The sequence below is a fragment of the Podarcis erhardii genome (assembly GCF_964252035.2).
Source record: "Podarcis erhardii genome assembly, chromosome: 5".
NCBI lineage: Eukaryota > Metazoa > Chordata > Lepidosauria > Squamata > Lacertidae > Podarcis > Podarcis erhardii.
In genome coordinates, this window is record NC_138509.1 from 70,313,206 (window position 1) to 70,328,972 (window position 15,767).

The 15,767-nt window shown below is 46.4% G+C and overlaps 1 protein-coding gene across 2 annotated transcripts in view; it reads right to left on the minus strand.

Moving 5' to 3' along the window:
- EPHA4 (EPH receptor A4) overlaps positions 1-10,683 on the minus strand; it is a 162,381-nt gene extending 151,698 nt beyond the window's left edge. For both annotated transcript variants that reach the window (XM_081861522.1, XM_081861523.1), the window contains exons 1-3: positions 10,529-10,683; positions 6,966-7,033; positions 476-1,139 (exon numbers count right to left, since the gene is read on the minus strand). In XM_081861522.1, coding sequence (XP_081717648.1) covers positions 476-1,139; positions 6,966-7,033; positions 10,529-10,622 — 826 coding nt within the window. In that variant the 5' untranslated portion in view covers positions 10,623-10,683. The remainder of the gene's footprint in view (positions 1-475; positions 1,140-6,965; positions 7,034-10,528) is intronic.
- Between the last annotated feature and the right edge of the window lie 5,084 nt (positions 10,684-15,767).

Consider the following 15,767-nt stretch of genomic DNA (forward strand, 5'->3'; position numbering starts at 1 on the left):
ATGAGACACTAAAGAGTCATTCCTTAGGGCCCCTGAAAAACTTCTGTCTTCTGCCATGAAGGAGGAGACAGCTTGTTGCTGCTGTGCCTTTTGTTTTAGCCGGAATAGCAATCTCACCTTTCCAAAAAAGGAAGGAAGAGAAACTGATTCTGCCCCTTTAAACAGAACTGGCTCAGATAACATGGCTTCCATCCTCATTCAAATGTGAATGGGGAGATGCAAGCCAGTTCTAATCTACCCTCTGATAGCAAATGTGCCGTGCCTTCTGCCGATTACGGTGGTGCCATTTGTTCTGTCAGTATTATGCACTCCTTAGCCCTGCCACCTGGAACTACTGGACTTCCTCATTAGACCCCTTCATCCCATTGCATCCCACAGGGACTGCTAATTACGGGCAGCCTTCCACCGATTCTCATCTCTGATTCAATTATGAACACCAGCCCCTAATGAACTGCACAATGCAGGGGGGCCCTACCTTGGCATTCTCCATTGTGCTCTTCATACCCAGCATTGCACAGGCAGTTGCCAATGGGTACCAGCCATTCACCATCTGCCCCGCAGTACATCTTTGGCACATCCTTCTCTTCGGAATTGTTCACACAAGAGCCGCGAACTTCCACCAGAGAGGACGTGTCTGCCCCGGTGATCGTGTCCGGAAACTGGGCCAGGTTACGGACTGTCAGCGGGCACTTCTTGTAGAAAACGCGGACAGACACTAAGGCAATGCAAGCGCCGACATCCTGGAAAGCCAGATAAAATCCCTTCTTGCTCAGGGGCCCCACGTCGCGGATCTCTGTGTTGAGCTTCATGATCCTGTCTCCAATGTCCACCTGAGTGAAGCTCTCGTCGGCCGCGATGGTGTCAATCTTAGCAAACTGGCTCTCGCGAATAAAGCGCTCCTTATCGTTGCTCGACTCGTAGTAGTAGAGGTTAAAAGTCTCTTTGCAAGTCCCCATGACACCTGGCAAGCTGTTGCAGTCTCTGAGTGTGAACTTGATTTCAATATAAACCCTCTGAGCCCCTTCGCGGGGAATCCAATCAGTTCGTAACCAGTTGTTCTGACTGGACTCCATCACGTTGCAGACTTGATAAGTGCGGATTGGAGTGTTTTTCTCATCCATAATACTCACTTCCTCCCACTGTGAAGAACCAAAAGGGACAAACGTGAGACAGGAAGAGTGTGAAAAGCATAATCAAACCTTGCTACCGCCAGATAAATTAATTCCTCTCTCTCCCAATTGGCTTCCTTTATTTCTCTTTATACCGGAAGCCATTAAAAAAATCAGAACATACAGGGTGCTTTTCAAACACATGAGCAAAAATAAAGCCATATACTGTACTAAAAAGGAAATCAGGTTTTAATAGCAGCCTAATTGAAGACCTCAGGAAAGTGATATTTTCGAAAGAAAAACGGATATATGCTAGCTTGTAATCAACCTTAATATGCCATTATCTGAATGGACCCTCGTAGCTGGGAGTCTTATAAAAACCAAACACTGTGCAACCTTAACAGGTATTCTACTCTGCATGTAAATTTGATTTATTTTTTTAAAGCAAGATACAAAGATATAAGGTGGCAACCCTATACATATTTACCTGGGAACAAGCCCAAATATGTCTTACTTCTGAGGAATTAAGAATGGGGTTGCACCATAAGAAACTTGCCCAGGGTTGCATGCAACATGAGTGGCAGAACAGGAAACAAGAACGAGATCAGCTCAGTATCTATGAAGGATATTGCAATACTATCTGGTGACTATGATAAAATAACAGCACATATATGGAAAGTAAAGAAAGGCCGCAGCTCTGTGGCAAAACACCTCTGCATTCAGGTCCCCAGGCTCAATTTCTGGCATCTCTAGGTAGGGCTAGGAAAAGACCCCTCCCTAAATCCCTGAAGAGCCACTGCAAGTCCGTGTAGACAACACAGAACTACCAATAGTCTAACTTGGTACAAAGCAGTTTTCCCTGTTCCTCCTCTCTCAGTCATCCTTACAGCAACCCCTGAAATACAGAGCAGAATCATTATGTTACAGATGTAGAAGGGAGAGACCCTGGCTTCTGGCTGAGAGAATAGCAGCTTGCCTAAGCCACCTAGTGATCTTATGGCAGAGGAGAATCCACAATTCCATTAACTAGCACTCCCAGCTATTACACTGCAACCGCTTACTGATCCTCTCTCACTTTCCAGAACGACTCATAATGCCCAGCCCCAGCCCTATTCAACCGCCTTCAGTCATCAGCAAATACCTATTACGTCCTTTGCACAGACTAACTCAACCTTCACATGCTTGGTCCCCTGCAGTAATTCTGGACTACAACCCCAATCAGGCGCAGTCAGCATAGCCATGCTGGTGGGGCTGATGGAAGTTGCAATCCAAACCATCTGCAGGACACCAGATTGGCAAAAGCTGAGCTATCTGAAGTTCTCAGTCCATAAAATATATTTGTGTGTATATATGACATCAAAGTGCAAGTAGATAAATAGGTACCGCTCCAGCGGGAAGGTAAACGGCGTTTCAGTGCGCTGCTCTGGTTCGCCAGAAGCGGCTTAGTCATGCTGGCCACATGACCCGGAAGCTGTACGCCGGCTCCCTTGGCCAATAAAGCGAGATGAGTGCCACAACCCCAGAGTTGTCCGTGACTGGACCTAATGGTCAGGAGCCCCTTTACCTTTACTATTTCTATTCTAAGGTAAACGTAAAACGGTAAAGGACCGCTGGGTAAGTCTAGTCAAAGGCAACTATGTGGTGCGGTGCTCATCCCTACAGGCCAAGGGAGCCAGTGTTTGTCCGCAGAAAGCTTTTCAGGTCATGTGACCAGCATGACTAAACCACTTCTGGCGCAACAGGACACCATGATGAGTGTCAGAGCGCATGGAAATGCTGTTAACCTTCCTGCCAAAGCGGTACCTATTTATCTACTTACACTGGTGTGCTTTCGAACTGCTAGGTTGGCAGGAGCTGGGATGGAGCAACGGGCTCTCACTCCGTCACACAGATTCCAACCACTGACCTTCCAATTAGCAAGCCCAAGAGGCTCAGTGGTTTTGACCACAGCACCACTTGCTTCTCTATCTCTATAGCAAGCACCTTGGAACAATCACAATGAAATGCAAGCATACCTATATTTTTTTCTGGCTTGCACCCGCTGGTTCCATTTCAAGCATTCTGGCTTAAGGCACCTCAGGACAACACAATTTTACACAACAGACCATGCCTCATAAACCTGCATTGCCTAACTGAAAGATGAGCTTTCTTCTTAAATTCTTGACTGGATTAAAAAAAAAAATAGAATGCCAAACATGATAATAACCACCCCACAGAAAAATGAAACTTTGATTAAGAATGAATTAGATTCTGTATTATCAAGCTGCATTCCGGCAGGAGTGTGATGAACATATCATAAAAGAAAAGGAGAGTGGAAGTGGTCAATAAGAGCTTTGAACATTGTTAAATGAGATTATGTTAATCACATGATACAGAAAAGAAAGCTACTGCTGAGGCCTTTTCTGTCTCTTCTTTTTGAGAAAGGAGCACCGTTCTGCTGAATTAAGGTTCAAAGGGTGGGAAGGACCTTTTTTTTTATTTATGCAAAATAATAGCTAAATTCTAAGGTTCCAGCTTATACAATGAAGCATGCAGGGAGCGGAGGGTGGGGGGAAAATGAAACAGTTAGAATCCAACTTCCTGGCAATCAAGTATTAAACATGCTCTGCTAAATGGACACTGTAGGACCCAGCCTACAACTCTAATGCATCCTGTACATTTCCATTGAGGTTTGTAACCATTCCGGTCCTGTTTAGGTTAAAAAGAATCTAGTTTGATAACCAGGTCAGCTTATAGATCTCTGGCCGTCACCAGAGTCAAAAGGATCGTATCAGAGTTATTGCCTAGAGAAGATGCTTGCAAATCCACACACACACACCCCCCTTAAAAAAAAGGAAAGAGGGGAATAAATCAATAACCAGGGGAAAATTGGAAAGCCATTTATCAGTGTAAAATGCTAACATGATGTAAGCAATAGAGTTCTCTAATTTACAACTGCCATGAAATGAGCATTGTGTTACAGTCCTGCCCTTTATGATCTACCACTTTCCACATTATCAGCCTATAGTCTGTGCAGGGGCGAGGGAAGGAAGAGGAGAGGGAAATAAGAATTGTCCATGGGATTTCCTTTTTGCCTCTTTGCACAAAAGAAGTTTGGCTCCAAAGCCTATTGAAGTCTATGAAAGGAACATGGCTGCATTCAGTAGCTCCTTGCTGCAAAAACCCTTCTGACTTTCTCCCTTTTGGTTTTTGTTTGACAAGAGGTGTTTGTTTATTTATAGACATTTGCCTCAATATATTTGAGGCAAATGGCCCAATACTATAAATGCCCCCCCCCCAACATTTTCAACCGTTATAAATTTGAAACGTTAAATGTGTTGTCAAAAACAAACACTTCCTCTCTTTTTTTTTTCATTTCAGCTTTCTAAACCAACTCTTCCCATGGTTTAATAATCCCACAGTAAAAGCATTCCAGACCCAGGATTTCCTTTCAACTGTGAATTTTAAAGGTAAATCATTAATTAAATTTATAATGTAACACATTCATTCCTCTAGGGCTACTATAGATTTAGTAATAGCGCTATTCACTGGTAAAGTGGCCTATTTTTATCTCCAACGTCTCATATTAACACATAAAATACTTCACACTTCAGGAATGACCTGTTCTGGATCCATAAAAAGAGGGTGGAGCCAAGGGCTTTGCAACGTACAGTGAGCTTATACACAGTATAAAATGAAGGCCGTGCTGATCTGTGAAGGCTCTATACCTTTGGGTGTTCTCGAAGGCAGAGGGAGGGAGAAGTGTTACTTTCCCCAGCGCTTTGAAACAAATCTGCAGCATATGCAGCTATACGAAAGCACTTTCAAGGCACTCCTGCAGACGGACTTGAAGACAAGACTAAGCCCTCTTGATTTTTCCCCGCTGCCAACGTGAAAAGGCAGCACATAGAGACATGGATTTATTGAAACTAGTCCTCTTTACGTTTCTCCTCAGACTTCTTTTGTTACGAACGTAAGTCACAGATACATACATTCACAAACACCTTGAAAATTAATATAGGGACATCCTCTGCCAATCAATCACAATTGCTGACTTCTTCAAAATGGCGATATTTGAATCTACAGAAGGGATGCCCCATGGGTGCATAGAAAGAAAGACTAATTCATTGACCTTTCCAGGGTATAGGATTAACTGAGATGCCTGACTCTCACCCAGATAAAGCTGTACCTTTCCCCACTGTCAAAGATGAGGGCAATTGCCGGCAATCAACAGTGCATGTGTGCTGTCTGCACCGCCAGAGGCCTGTCAATCATTCCCCTTTTCTAGGGCTGGGGGAGGCAGGCAGGGAATGGTTCCAGGGACAGAACAGTGTGCACAGGCAGAGCAAAACCTGACTGCAGTCAAGTTCGGGCAGAGCAACAATGGGAGCAGGACAATACTCCATTTTCCCATGATAGGGCTAATTCAGAGCTTATGCATAATGCATCGCTACATAAACAGCCTCGCATTCCTTCCATTTGTCACCATCCTCCCCGCCCACCACCTTTCTTCTTCTTTTTAATTACAGGACCGACGGACGTCCAACTACAGTATATTTCATTAGCCCATTGAAGGAATTTGCCTTCCTATTTATTATATAACTGGCAATCTTTCCAAACTTTAGTGCTTTTTTTAATTATTTGGACTTAGTTAGGCATCAATTGTTTGCCTCTAAGCGCAGCAAGAAGAGGTTTCCATTTAATTTTAAAGGGATTTGAGCATATTTGAATGGAAATACCATGTGCATTGTTTCTCTCCCCCCCCCCCCCCGAAATTGCTCTTAATATTCACCCTGCATATGTGGCAGTGAAAATAAGGTGGCGGTTTCTATCTGCAACTCTCCCCACCCCCAGTAATTAATAAAAATTCCTGATCCCATGGCATGCTGGGGACACAGTACCTACGGTAAGAATCAGGGTCTACTCAGCAGTTCTTCAGCAGACTAACTGACTGCATGGTATTTGTCTACAAATCCTTTGCTAAATTAAGAGTGAACGTCTGCACAGAGTCCTGACTAAGCCGAGATTCCGTTCTCTCCCTGAGTCCAGATCTGCAAATGTGTTAAACATTCACCATTCAGCAATGGATTAAGAAGCAGCTCTTGCTCTGCTTTGCTTTATACACTGCACTGCTGTCCCCCCAAAAGCAAAGGTTTTGATTTTTTTTTTTTTTTAAACGAAGGAAAGAAACCTTGTGGACTAGAATATCTAATCTATTAAGGTAGCATTACACCTTTGGAATTGTCCTAAGCTGACACAAATCCTGCCATCTGGGAACTGGATAGTGGTCACCCTAAATCAGGGCTTGGGAACAATGGAGCCCTCCAGAAGGTGTTGGACAACAAAATCCATTTGCCATCATCCATGCTGGCTGAGCCTGATGGGATTTAGAGCCCAGCAACATCTGGACGGCCACAGGTTCCCCATCCCTGCTCTCAATGTAACTCCACTTCTTTGGAAGAAGCACGTGTAGACATTTATTGTATCGAAGGCCACAATCCTATGCAAACTTACCCTGGAGTAAGCCTCACTGAACCCTCAGATACTTGCACCCGAGTGAGCCTGCATAGATGCCTTGCAAGGAAATAAACCTCACTGAACTATACTTTGGGATAAATATTCTTAGGGTTGGGTTGTAAATATCTGTTCTTTGATCAGATTCTGAAATTCTCTTTCCACTCTCTATGGTTTCCTTCTTGACAGAGCTATGCATTGGGAGTATAAGGTTTCTCCAACAAAGTGTAATTCACATCACAGGCTACGGAAGAAATGTGACCTTCTCCCCACAATCAACAATAATCGAGCCATTAGGATTCACCAGAAACGTACTAATCATTCCATTTTACCTAGATGATCAGATAGGGATGCAGAACTTACCCCTCCTTCCAACGGGCTTGCTATCCACCCAAGTTCACCCTGAACAGATCTGGAATCCAATAAGGTAACTGCAAAAAGGGGGAAACAAACATAAATGACAAGTTACCCTTACTGAAACTCAGGTGAAGTTTTTAGAAAAAAATTACCTGACTATTTCCACATGTGAAAAGAAAGATCCTCACTCAGACAAGATTTATATCAACACTTTCTTTTTTAACCAGTCACGCCAGTGGTCATGGACTACTTTCAATCAGAGATCAATATTTATTCAAACTTTGTGGCTGTGATCCAGTAAAAAAGTTACATTAATCAGAAATGAGCCCCTTAGTCAGATCCCTGCCCAAATGCTTCATAATCATGCATACTCACATACTCGGGAGTAAGCACCACTGTGTTTAGACTTACTGCCTAGATCTCATGGTGGAAGTTAATGAGGCTTCAGTTATGTATGGTTAATTTGTTAATTAAATGCAACTAACTCTTTTATGGATCACTGAATTTCCACAGTGGTGAATGTGATACACACATCACGGTAACCTTTACAACACTCCTACAGGGCAAGACAGATTTAGTATTCCCATTCTGCACCTACTGCCATAGTGCCTTCCTAGTGCAAAGGTATCCCATGTGGTATGGCCATGACTATTGGCATACTGGCTGGGGCTGAAGGAAGTGGGAATCCAACAACTTCTGGAGGGAAGCCCACTGACCCTATCCTAGAGTCACCTCTTGACTGATAGCTCAGTTGATTAATCTCAAGGTCGTGGGTTCGAGCCCCACACTGAGCAAAAATATTCCTGCACTGCAGAAGGTTGAAACAGATGGCCCTTGGGTTTCTTTACAATTCTATGAATTGAGAACCTCCATACTCACAGCTCATTCTCTGAACTATGCCCCACAACTGTACAAAAGGTGTTACAAGGCCAACGGCCTGGCGGTTAAACACTTAAAGAAATCAAGTAAAAATAAAAAAATCTTACTACTGATAAGCAATGCTTCTATTTAGCCCTCTCATTTATATGCAGCACAATCCTATCTGCACTGAATCCAAAGCCCCACTGTGTTCCATGGGGTTTATTCCCATGTAGATGTGCCACTGGTTTTAGCCATGCAGAACAGTCTTGTGAAGAAAGTATCACTGTCTTCAGGGGACTTTATTGCTCACAAAGAGCTAAGGATTTGCAAAGCTGAGGAAGAGTGAAAGGAAAGGACAGGCTTATATATACCTGGGGTGGGAAATGAGGTATGTAACATGTAGACATTCCAATAATAAGTATCATGAAAGTAATTTCATTTGTCTTGCAATAAATGTCCTCGTTTACACCGTCCGTCGCTTCTGTTTCATGAATTGCACATCTCTTAGGGGTATGTCGGTGAATTTCTGAAGCAGGTGGAGCACACACCTTGACATATAGTGTAATCCAAATTGGTGTATCACTGCCACCATAAACACTGAACCCAATATGTTTTGTTACCACCTTCTGGGTGTTTAATGACACTTGCAAGAAAAAAACAGGTGTATTTTCCTTTTAATCCACCTTCCAGGGTAATATTTCTAGGAGTAAGAAATTGGATGCATTGAGTTAGGAGGGAGGGGGTATTAATTCTGTAGGAAACAAAAAAAAAGGGGGGGGGAGAGAACCTAAGTGTGTACTAAGGCCCACCACTGCATTCTTTGTACCTCCTAAGCCTCTTGTTAAAGATGGAGTAAGAGGTGGGGACATGAAAAATGGCTCCCCTGGTACAGATTTAACTTAAAGACGCTGAGACATTCAATGAAATCTCAGCCCCTCAGTTCCTCTCCCCCCCCCCCCGCCAGCCTTTCCCATAGCCAGACTACAAAAACCACAAGTTCTAAATAAATCATAAATAAGGGTTTCAAACTACAACAAACAAATGCAACATCCTTTCTGACTGGAATGGTTATATTTATTTAGTTTGTTGTTGTTTTTAAGCCAATGGTGATCATTTGCAATTTCTGCACACGTTGCCTCTTCTCCCTTTGGAAGATCAAGAAGAACCAACCAAAAACTATTTTAAGAGAGACACAGAGAGAGACAAAGCCTTCTCAGATTGGTCCAGCGCTCCTGCACCAGAGAGGACAAGGCTTTTCCATCCCTTGGAATGAATGGAAAACAAGACCAGGAAAAGAGGAAAGTGGGAAGACAGTGTGGCTGAGTTGCTGATGGCAAAGAAAATGATGAAAAACAAGGGAGAAGGGGGGGGGGCAGAGCATTGCATTTTTTAAAAAAATGCAAGAGTGTAGGGATATCTCAGGCACAGGCAAATCCATCTGCAAAATGCTTTGCCTCTCGGTTTCAAGTTTAAACTGCACATTGCCTGCATCTGTGTTCTTCTGTACCAGGTGATTTCCAGGCCTCTGACATTATACCATGGCCAGGTTTGCCCTAGGAGTTGCAGGAGCCAAATCGCGAGCAGATGGACACACACGGGCATCTCTCTCTCTCTCTCTCTCTCTCTCTCTCTCTCTCACACACACACACACACACACACACAAACAGGGAGCAGCGCAGACAAACACACCCCTTCTTGTCAAGCTGGTTTAGGAACGTGCAGGCCACCTGGATGTATGCAAAGCCAGACAGGTACTCCAGGAAACTGCGTGTGTGTGTGTGTGTGTGTGTGTGTAAGCGCGCGCGTGTCCCGGGTTACGTAACATCAGTCTTATGAACACCAAGATCTTTAGGCTTCCTTCCTTCCTCATCATCTTTCCAAGACGAAGACTAATAACAACAACAACAATGCCCAGTTCGTACACCCTCCGCGGAATGCAGAAAGCCAGGAGGTGCAAGAGGGCGCGCGGACGGAGCAGGGAGCGAGGGTTGCTTTGAACTTTAGGGCTCTAACCTAGATTTTACACGGGTGCAAAAAGGGAAGGATCTGGCCCCGTCCGCAAAATAAAAAGGGCCTTTTCCCTGGCGTGGCGGCGGGTCCCGCGGCGTGACTTGCGAGCAGGTCGGCTCCAGGCATCTCGGAAAATCCAGGTCAAGCTCCCACGCGCTTTTGCGCCGCGCGCGCCGGGACGTCGCGTCTGCGGCAAACGCAGCTCCCCAGCAAGGCGAGGATCCGAGGCGGCCCCAGCCCGCCCCGCCGCCGCTCCAAACTTCCACCTCTCGCCGTCCAGGGGGCGACGCGATGGTGCCGGCGGACGTGGGGAGTCTGGTTGTGGGGCGAAGCTCCGGCAAAAGGAAGCAGGACGGGTGGGTAGGTGGAGAAGCACCCTGGCGACGCTTCCCCTTCGGCTGTCCAGCCTCGCTTGGCACGGAGGGAGGGAGCCCAGCCGGGAGGTCGTCCATCGGTCCGTCCGGAAGGCAGGCGCCTGGGTCGAACTTTCTCCTGGCAGCACAAGTTGCCCACAAGCGCGTCCTGCAAAGCGCGCGCGCTGCCGGCCGCTCACGGTCCCTACCGCTGGAAGACGGTGTTCGGGGGGAAGCACCCCAAACCCCGGAGATAAAGAGGAGATGGATGGAGCCTCGGATCGGCCCGGGGTACCAACCACTACCAACCCCCGTCGCTTTTTAAAATTTTATTTTCCCACTCACCTTCGTTGGCTGGATATACCCGAGAGCCGGTAACCCCCTCGCAAATCCCAAAGAGAAGCGGCAAGACGGTGAAGAAATATACAATCCCAGCCATGGTTTTTTGGTGCCAGCGCTGCTCCGGTCTCCTCTATCCCAGTGGAATAAATGCTTAAATTGGGAGTGCAGCAGGCTGTAGACATTGCCAAGGGGGCGGGGGAGGGACCGTGACGTACAGCCGTCCATCAAGCCCGCCCGCCTGTCGGAGGCGCTGCTCGGGAAGAAAGCCCCGCCCCGTCCCCCTCGCCGCCCCGCCCCGTCCCAAGCCGCGCCTCCTTCCCGCCCGTCGCCTCCTGGTCCAACTGGGCGAAAGTGTCTGAGCGGCGACGGATCCTCTCTCTTCCAGGCTCGCCTTTCCCCGACCGCAGGCATCGCCATCCCCGCCGTCCTGCTGAAGAATCCCTCCGAGCCGCGCAGGGAAACGCTGCTCCGTGTTCATTACTTCACACACACAAACGCCCGAGTTTCCCGGGGCTCTTTTTTTGGAGAGCAAACAAGCGAGGTTTTGGATCGGATTCCTCTGGAAAGAAGCGATTAGCAAAGCGGCTCCTTTTCTTTTTTAAAATCTTTGATGAAACAACTGCACTCCCCTCTACACAGTTCCCTTTAAAAGGAGACTAAGAATAACAGTAACAACAAACAACTTGACTATCTGAATTATATTTAGATAGATAATATCTAGGATGAGGTGACCCATACGGCGCGAAATGATTTTGCGCGCGGGGTACCTGCCTGCCTGGCGCGCGCCGTTTCCTCGCCAGCTAAACCCGGGTTTAGATCGCGATCCTTTTTTTTCCGGGCAGAAAAATCTCTGGATGAAAGATCTTCCCGGGGGGGGGGGGGTAACGGTTGGGTGCAAGGGAAGGGGGAGAGGGGTTTTCTGTCCGGTGTGTCTGTGTGTGTGTGTGTGCGCGCGCGTTATTGTTGCAATAAGCTGCCGGCCACCTTTCCAAACCGAGAGCACTGACTGAGCAGCCAAGTTACTGTATTTTTCCGCCACCCCAGTCTCTCCATTGACGGGCAGACTGTTTTTAATCAGCTTCTCGGCCAAGCCGGTTTTGTGCAAGTACAGTAAACGAAAGGGTCACACGCCGACACTGCGCTGCCGATCCCGGTGATCCAGAGAAACTGACGGCACGGGAGGCGTCTGAAAACTTTTTTGATAAACAGGAAAGACAATAGGAAGCGAGGCGCAGGAAATTGTGCATGGCGTGTGGTGCCCGTTTCTTGGCAAACCCACAATATCCAGGCATAGATAGATCTCTTTGGAGAGGATTTCTCCGAGTGGATCACCACCCGCTCTCGCTTAACTGCAGGCGACGGATGAAGCGGGTTGTCACCCGCCCCCTCCCTCCCTCCCTGGCATCTTGCATACATTTAAACATACGCAGGGAGTGATCGCAAGGAAAAGTCCACGAGGGGAGAAAGAAGCAGGCAAAAGAACCCATGAACTGGTGTGGGTGGGTTTCTCTTTTCTTTCCCCCCTCCCCTGAGCGGAAAAGGGCTGCGACCCACACAGAGAACAGGTTGGGGGTGGATTCCTGCGCTCCCCATTCACTCCAGCGAGGAAGAGCTTCCAACATAAACCAACAGCGCCCCCTCGTGGGTTGCCGGTTAGTGAAGAGGATGCAGACAAAGACGTCAATGTGACAAGGTAGATTTTTTTAAAAAGTGTTTGCATCAAAGTCTTTGCTCCCCCGCCGCCCAACTAGAACCAAAAGGCAGCATCAATATAATATGACTTCGCAAACAGCTTCTTTTTGAGATCTTCAGCAGCACTGCAAGAGATTTAAGATTCAAGCAAGGAGTTCTGTCAGGGCTGACCGGTTCCCTTTCTCCACCTGAAGCTAAAAAGGGAAAGTTGCCGCCTCCCCCTTTCTCTGCCAGCCCCTGCCCCCCACCTATTGGAGAGGGTCGCATGGCTGCAGAGGCGGATTTCAGGTTTCAGTGTGGTGATGAGGGGCTCCACCCAGGAATGTGAGGAGAGGGAGACTCTGTTTTGGCCAGTAGGCAATGACTTTTTTTCTACCTGCCTTGCCACACCCTCCAGCCCTAGGAGCCTTCAGAACCATAGAATTGTAGAGTTGGAAGGGACCCCAAAGGTCATTTAGTCCAACCCCCTGCAATGCAGGAGTCTCAGCTAAAGCATCCATGACAGATGGCCATCCAACCTCTGCTTAAAACCTCCAAGGAAGGAGAGTCCACCACCTCCCGAGGGAGACAGCTCCACAGTCAAACAGCTCTTACTGTCAGAAAGTACTTCCTGGTGTTTAGTCGGAATCTTCTTTCTTGTCGCTGGTTCAAGTCCTACCCTCTAGAAGAGGAGAAAACAAGTTTGCTTTGCGACAGCTCTTAAGTTATTTGAAGATGGTGATCATATCTCCTCTCAGTCTCCTTTTTTCCAGGCTAAACATACCCCACTCCCTCAACCATTCCTCATAAGACTTGGTTTCCAGACCCTTGATCATGGTAGTTGCCCTCTTCTGCACACATTCTAGCTTGTCAATATCTTTCTTAAATTCTGGTTCCCATGATTGGATACAGGATTCCAGGTGTGTTCTGACCAGGCAGAATCAAATGCATCAGCAGCACGTGAATCTAGCTACCCCTGATGGAAAACTCAGTCTCTCTCTCTCTCTCTCTCTCTCTCTCTCTCTCTCTCTCTCTCTCCCACCAGCACCAGTTCCTTCTCTGGAAACAGTTTCCCCAAACTTGGCCCTCCAGCTGTTTTGGGACCACAGCTCCCACCATCCCTAGCTAACAGGACCAGTGGTCAGGGATGATGGGAACTGTAGTCCCGAAACAGTTGGAGGGCCAAGTTTGGGGATGCCTGCCCAAGAAGCTCTTTTCAGATTTCTGAAGGCTGACATCTCCGCCTCCAAATGCTCTTTATTTAGTTTGTTGCTTAATGTTTAAGAGGTGCAGGCTTAGGATCAGAGGTGGAGAGCATTCCCATTTTTCTTTTTGGGAAAAAAAAGAAGTCCAATATATTGTATTACCTAGGGACAGATCCATATGGCTTGTGTCAGCTGACAAAGGCCGGGCTGCAAAGGAAAAGCACATATGAGATGGTAGGGGCAGGCAGGCCAACGAGCCCTTGACAATGTAATTGACGTTATTAGATCCAGTGACACTGTTGCCATTGTGGCCCAAGGGACACAGCTGCCACTGAGGCATAGGGTTTGCTTCCTCAGTTTGACTCTATTTTTGGAGCTTTTATGGCAAAATCGCAAAAGAGAGAGGCATTTTTAAGCCATTTAAAACGGCACTGGCAGCATGGGCATTTTAAACAAGTTCTGCACGAACACTGCTGCCGACTGCAGTATTTCCATCTTTCATCAAGGAAATGATCCTTGAAGATAAAGAGGTGGCATTCTGAGATGCCCTGCTGGAGGACTAAGCTAAGAGACAGTGCTACTTTCTTCTCCTGATTGTGGCACTGGACTAGCAGGAGAGCCCCTGACTTACTTGCAAAAGTACCTCTTCCCCCTTTGGTGTAATGCCACTGCAAGATGGCCTTAGTGTGCAGGAGGCAGGAAGGAGCGCTTCCTGCATAAATACAGTGGCACCTCGGGTTAAGTACTTAATTCGTTCCAGAGGTCCATTCTTAACCTGAAACTGTTCTTAACCTGAAACACCAATTTAGCTAATGGGGCCTCCTGCTGCCGCCGCACCGCCGGAGCACGATTTCTGTTCTCATCCTGAAGCAAAGTTCTTAACCCAAGGTACTATTTCTGGGTTAGCGCAGTTTGTAACCTGAAGCGTATGTAACCTGAAGCATATGTAACCCGAGGTACCACTCTATTTGCAAAACTGGGTTAGGGGAAGTTGTGTTATCAGTAAGGACAGCCTTTCTTCTGTGATTAACTTGAGAAAGTAATCATTTCAAGGATCAGATTGAAATCTTCAGGTGTGATTTTGTGCTTCGTTTTTAAAGGCAACACTAGGTTTGATTAAGAGGAAACCTTGCCATGTTTTTCATTGCTTGACTACTCTACCTTCCATGTTCTGAGTCGTGAGCCAGAGCATTGGAACTGTTAGCCCTGGGAACATTCTGTAACTAAATGGTGTTCCAATTAATTTTGATGATTCTGATGATGATTTTCATGCTGGAGAAAATATATGGCTTTTTAGCATTGCCTCTGCACTATTGACCTTGCGATAGATCAAGCCTAGCAACCTAACAAACATATTGACTCAACTTTTTCCTTCTGTTCTGTTCTCTTCATTATTTTAAAATAATTGGATTCCATAATTTTAAAAGATCATAAGCCTACAACTGAAACCGCAACGCTTCCTATTAAATGGGGGAGGAGTGAAGAATTTTGGAGTGTGTTCCTTCCACCCACCCACCCACTATTGCTCTTAGCGTCTAAGCCATTCTCTCTAGATGTTCTCTGAAAGCATCCTTGATTCAGCTTAATTTTATTCCTTGGCTCCAAGAGGCCTTTTACTACATCCTTTTGGAATGCACATGATTGCACCAAATGGCGGGTATTTTCCAAACAGCTCTAAAGCTCCTTGCTGGCTTTCCCCTTCTACTCAAAATTGCTCGGATGAAACAAATGTAAAACAAAGAAGCGAGGTAGCTTCTGAACACGAGGCTTGATCAATGGACATCTTGGGCCTTCGCTTTTCTGCAAGTATGCAAATGAAATCATTATTTTCTCAGCCCTGTGCCCCCCCTCCCCTTACCTCTGCTCATCCACAGTGCAGGGAAGACGTTCCTTATTTTAAAGGGACATCACCCTGAATATTCAGCATATCCTTTCAGCAGCGTCTGCCTTCAAGTGTGCATGCCTCAATTAGATGTGCTGTGGGGGATTTTGTTGTTGATGCTGTTACCATTATTATGAAGGCCCTGCAGCCAACAAATAACCTGCAAAGTCTGTAAAATACTCTCTAGAGGAAGAACAGATGCAGCAGCTCCTTTGATTATGGCTGGGCCTGGAAAAAAAATTTAGGTCCTTGAACATCAGTGTGTAATATCACCCTCAAGGCCTGAGGCATCCTCACTCTTTTTAAAGGCAGAACTCAGAAATCCGTAGTGTGCCACAGCTCAGAAAACACAATAACCTGAATGAAATCTCTCATTCTTACAGGAAAAGACACCTGTGCATGCCCCTTGTATGCTTACACTAGAGTAGGAAGAGTCTGCCAATTTCAGTTCCTCATTTCTCCAGCGATAAACCCCACATTTCCA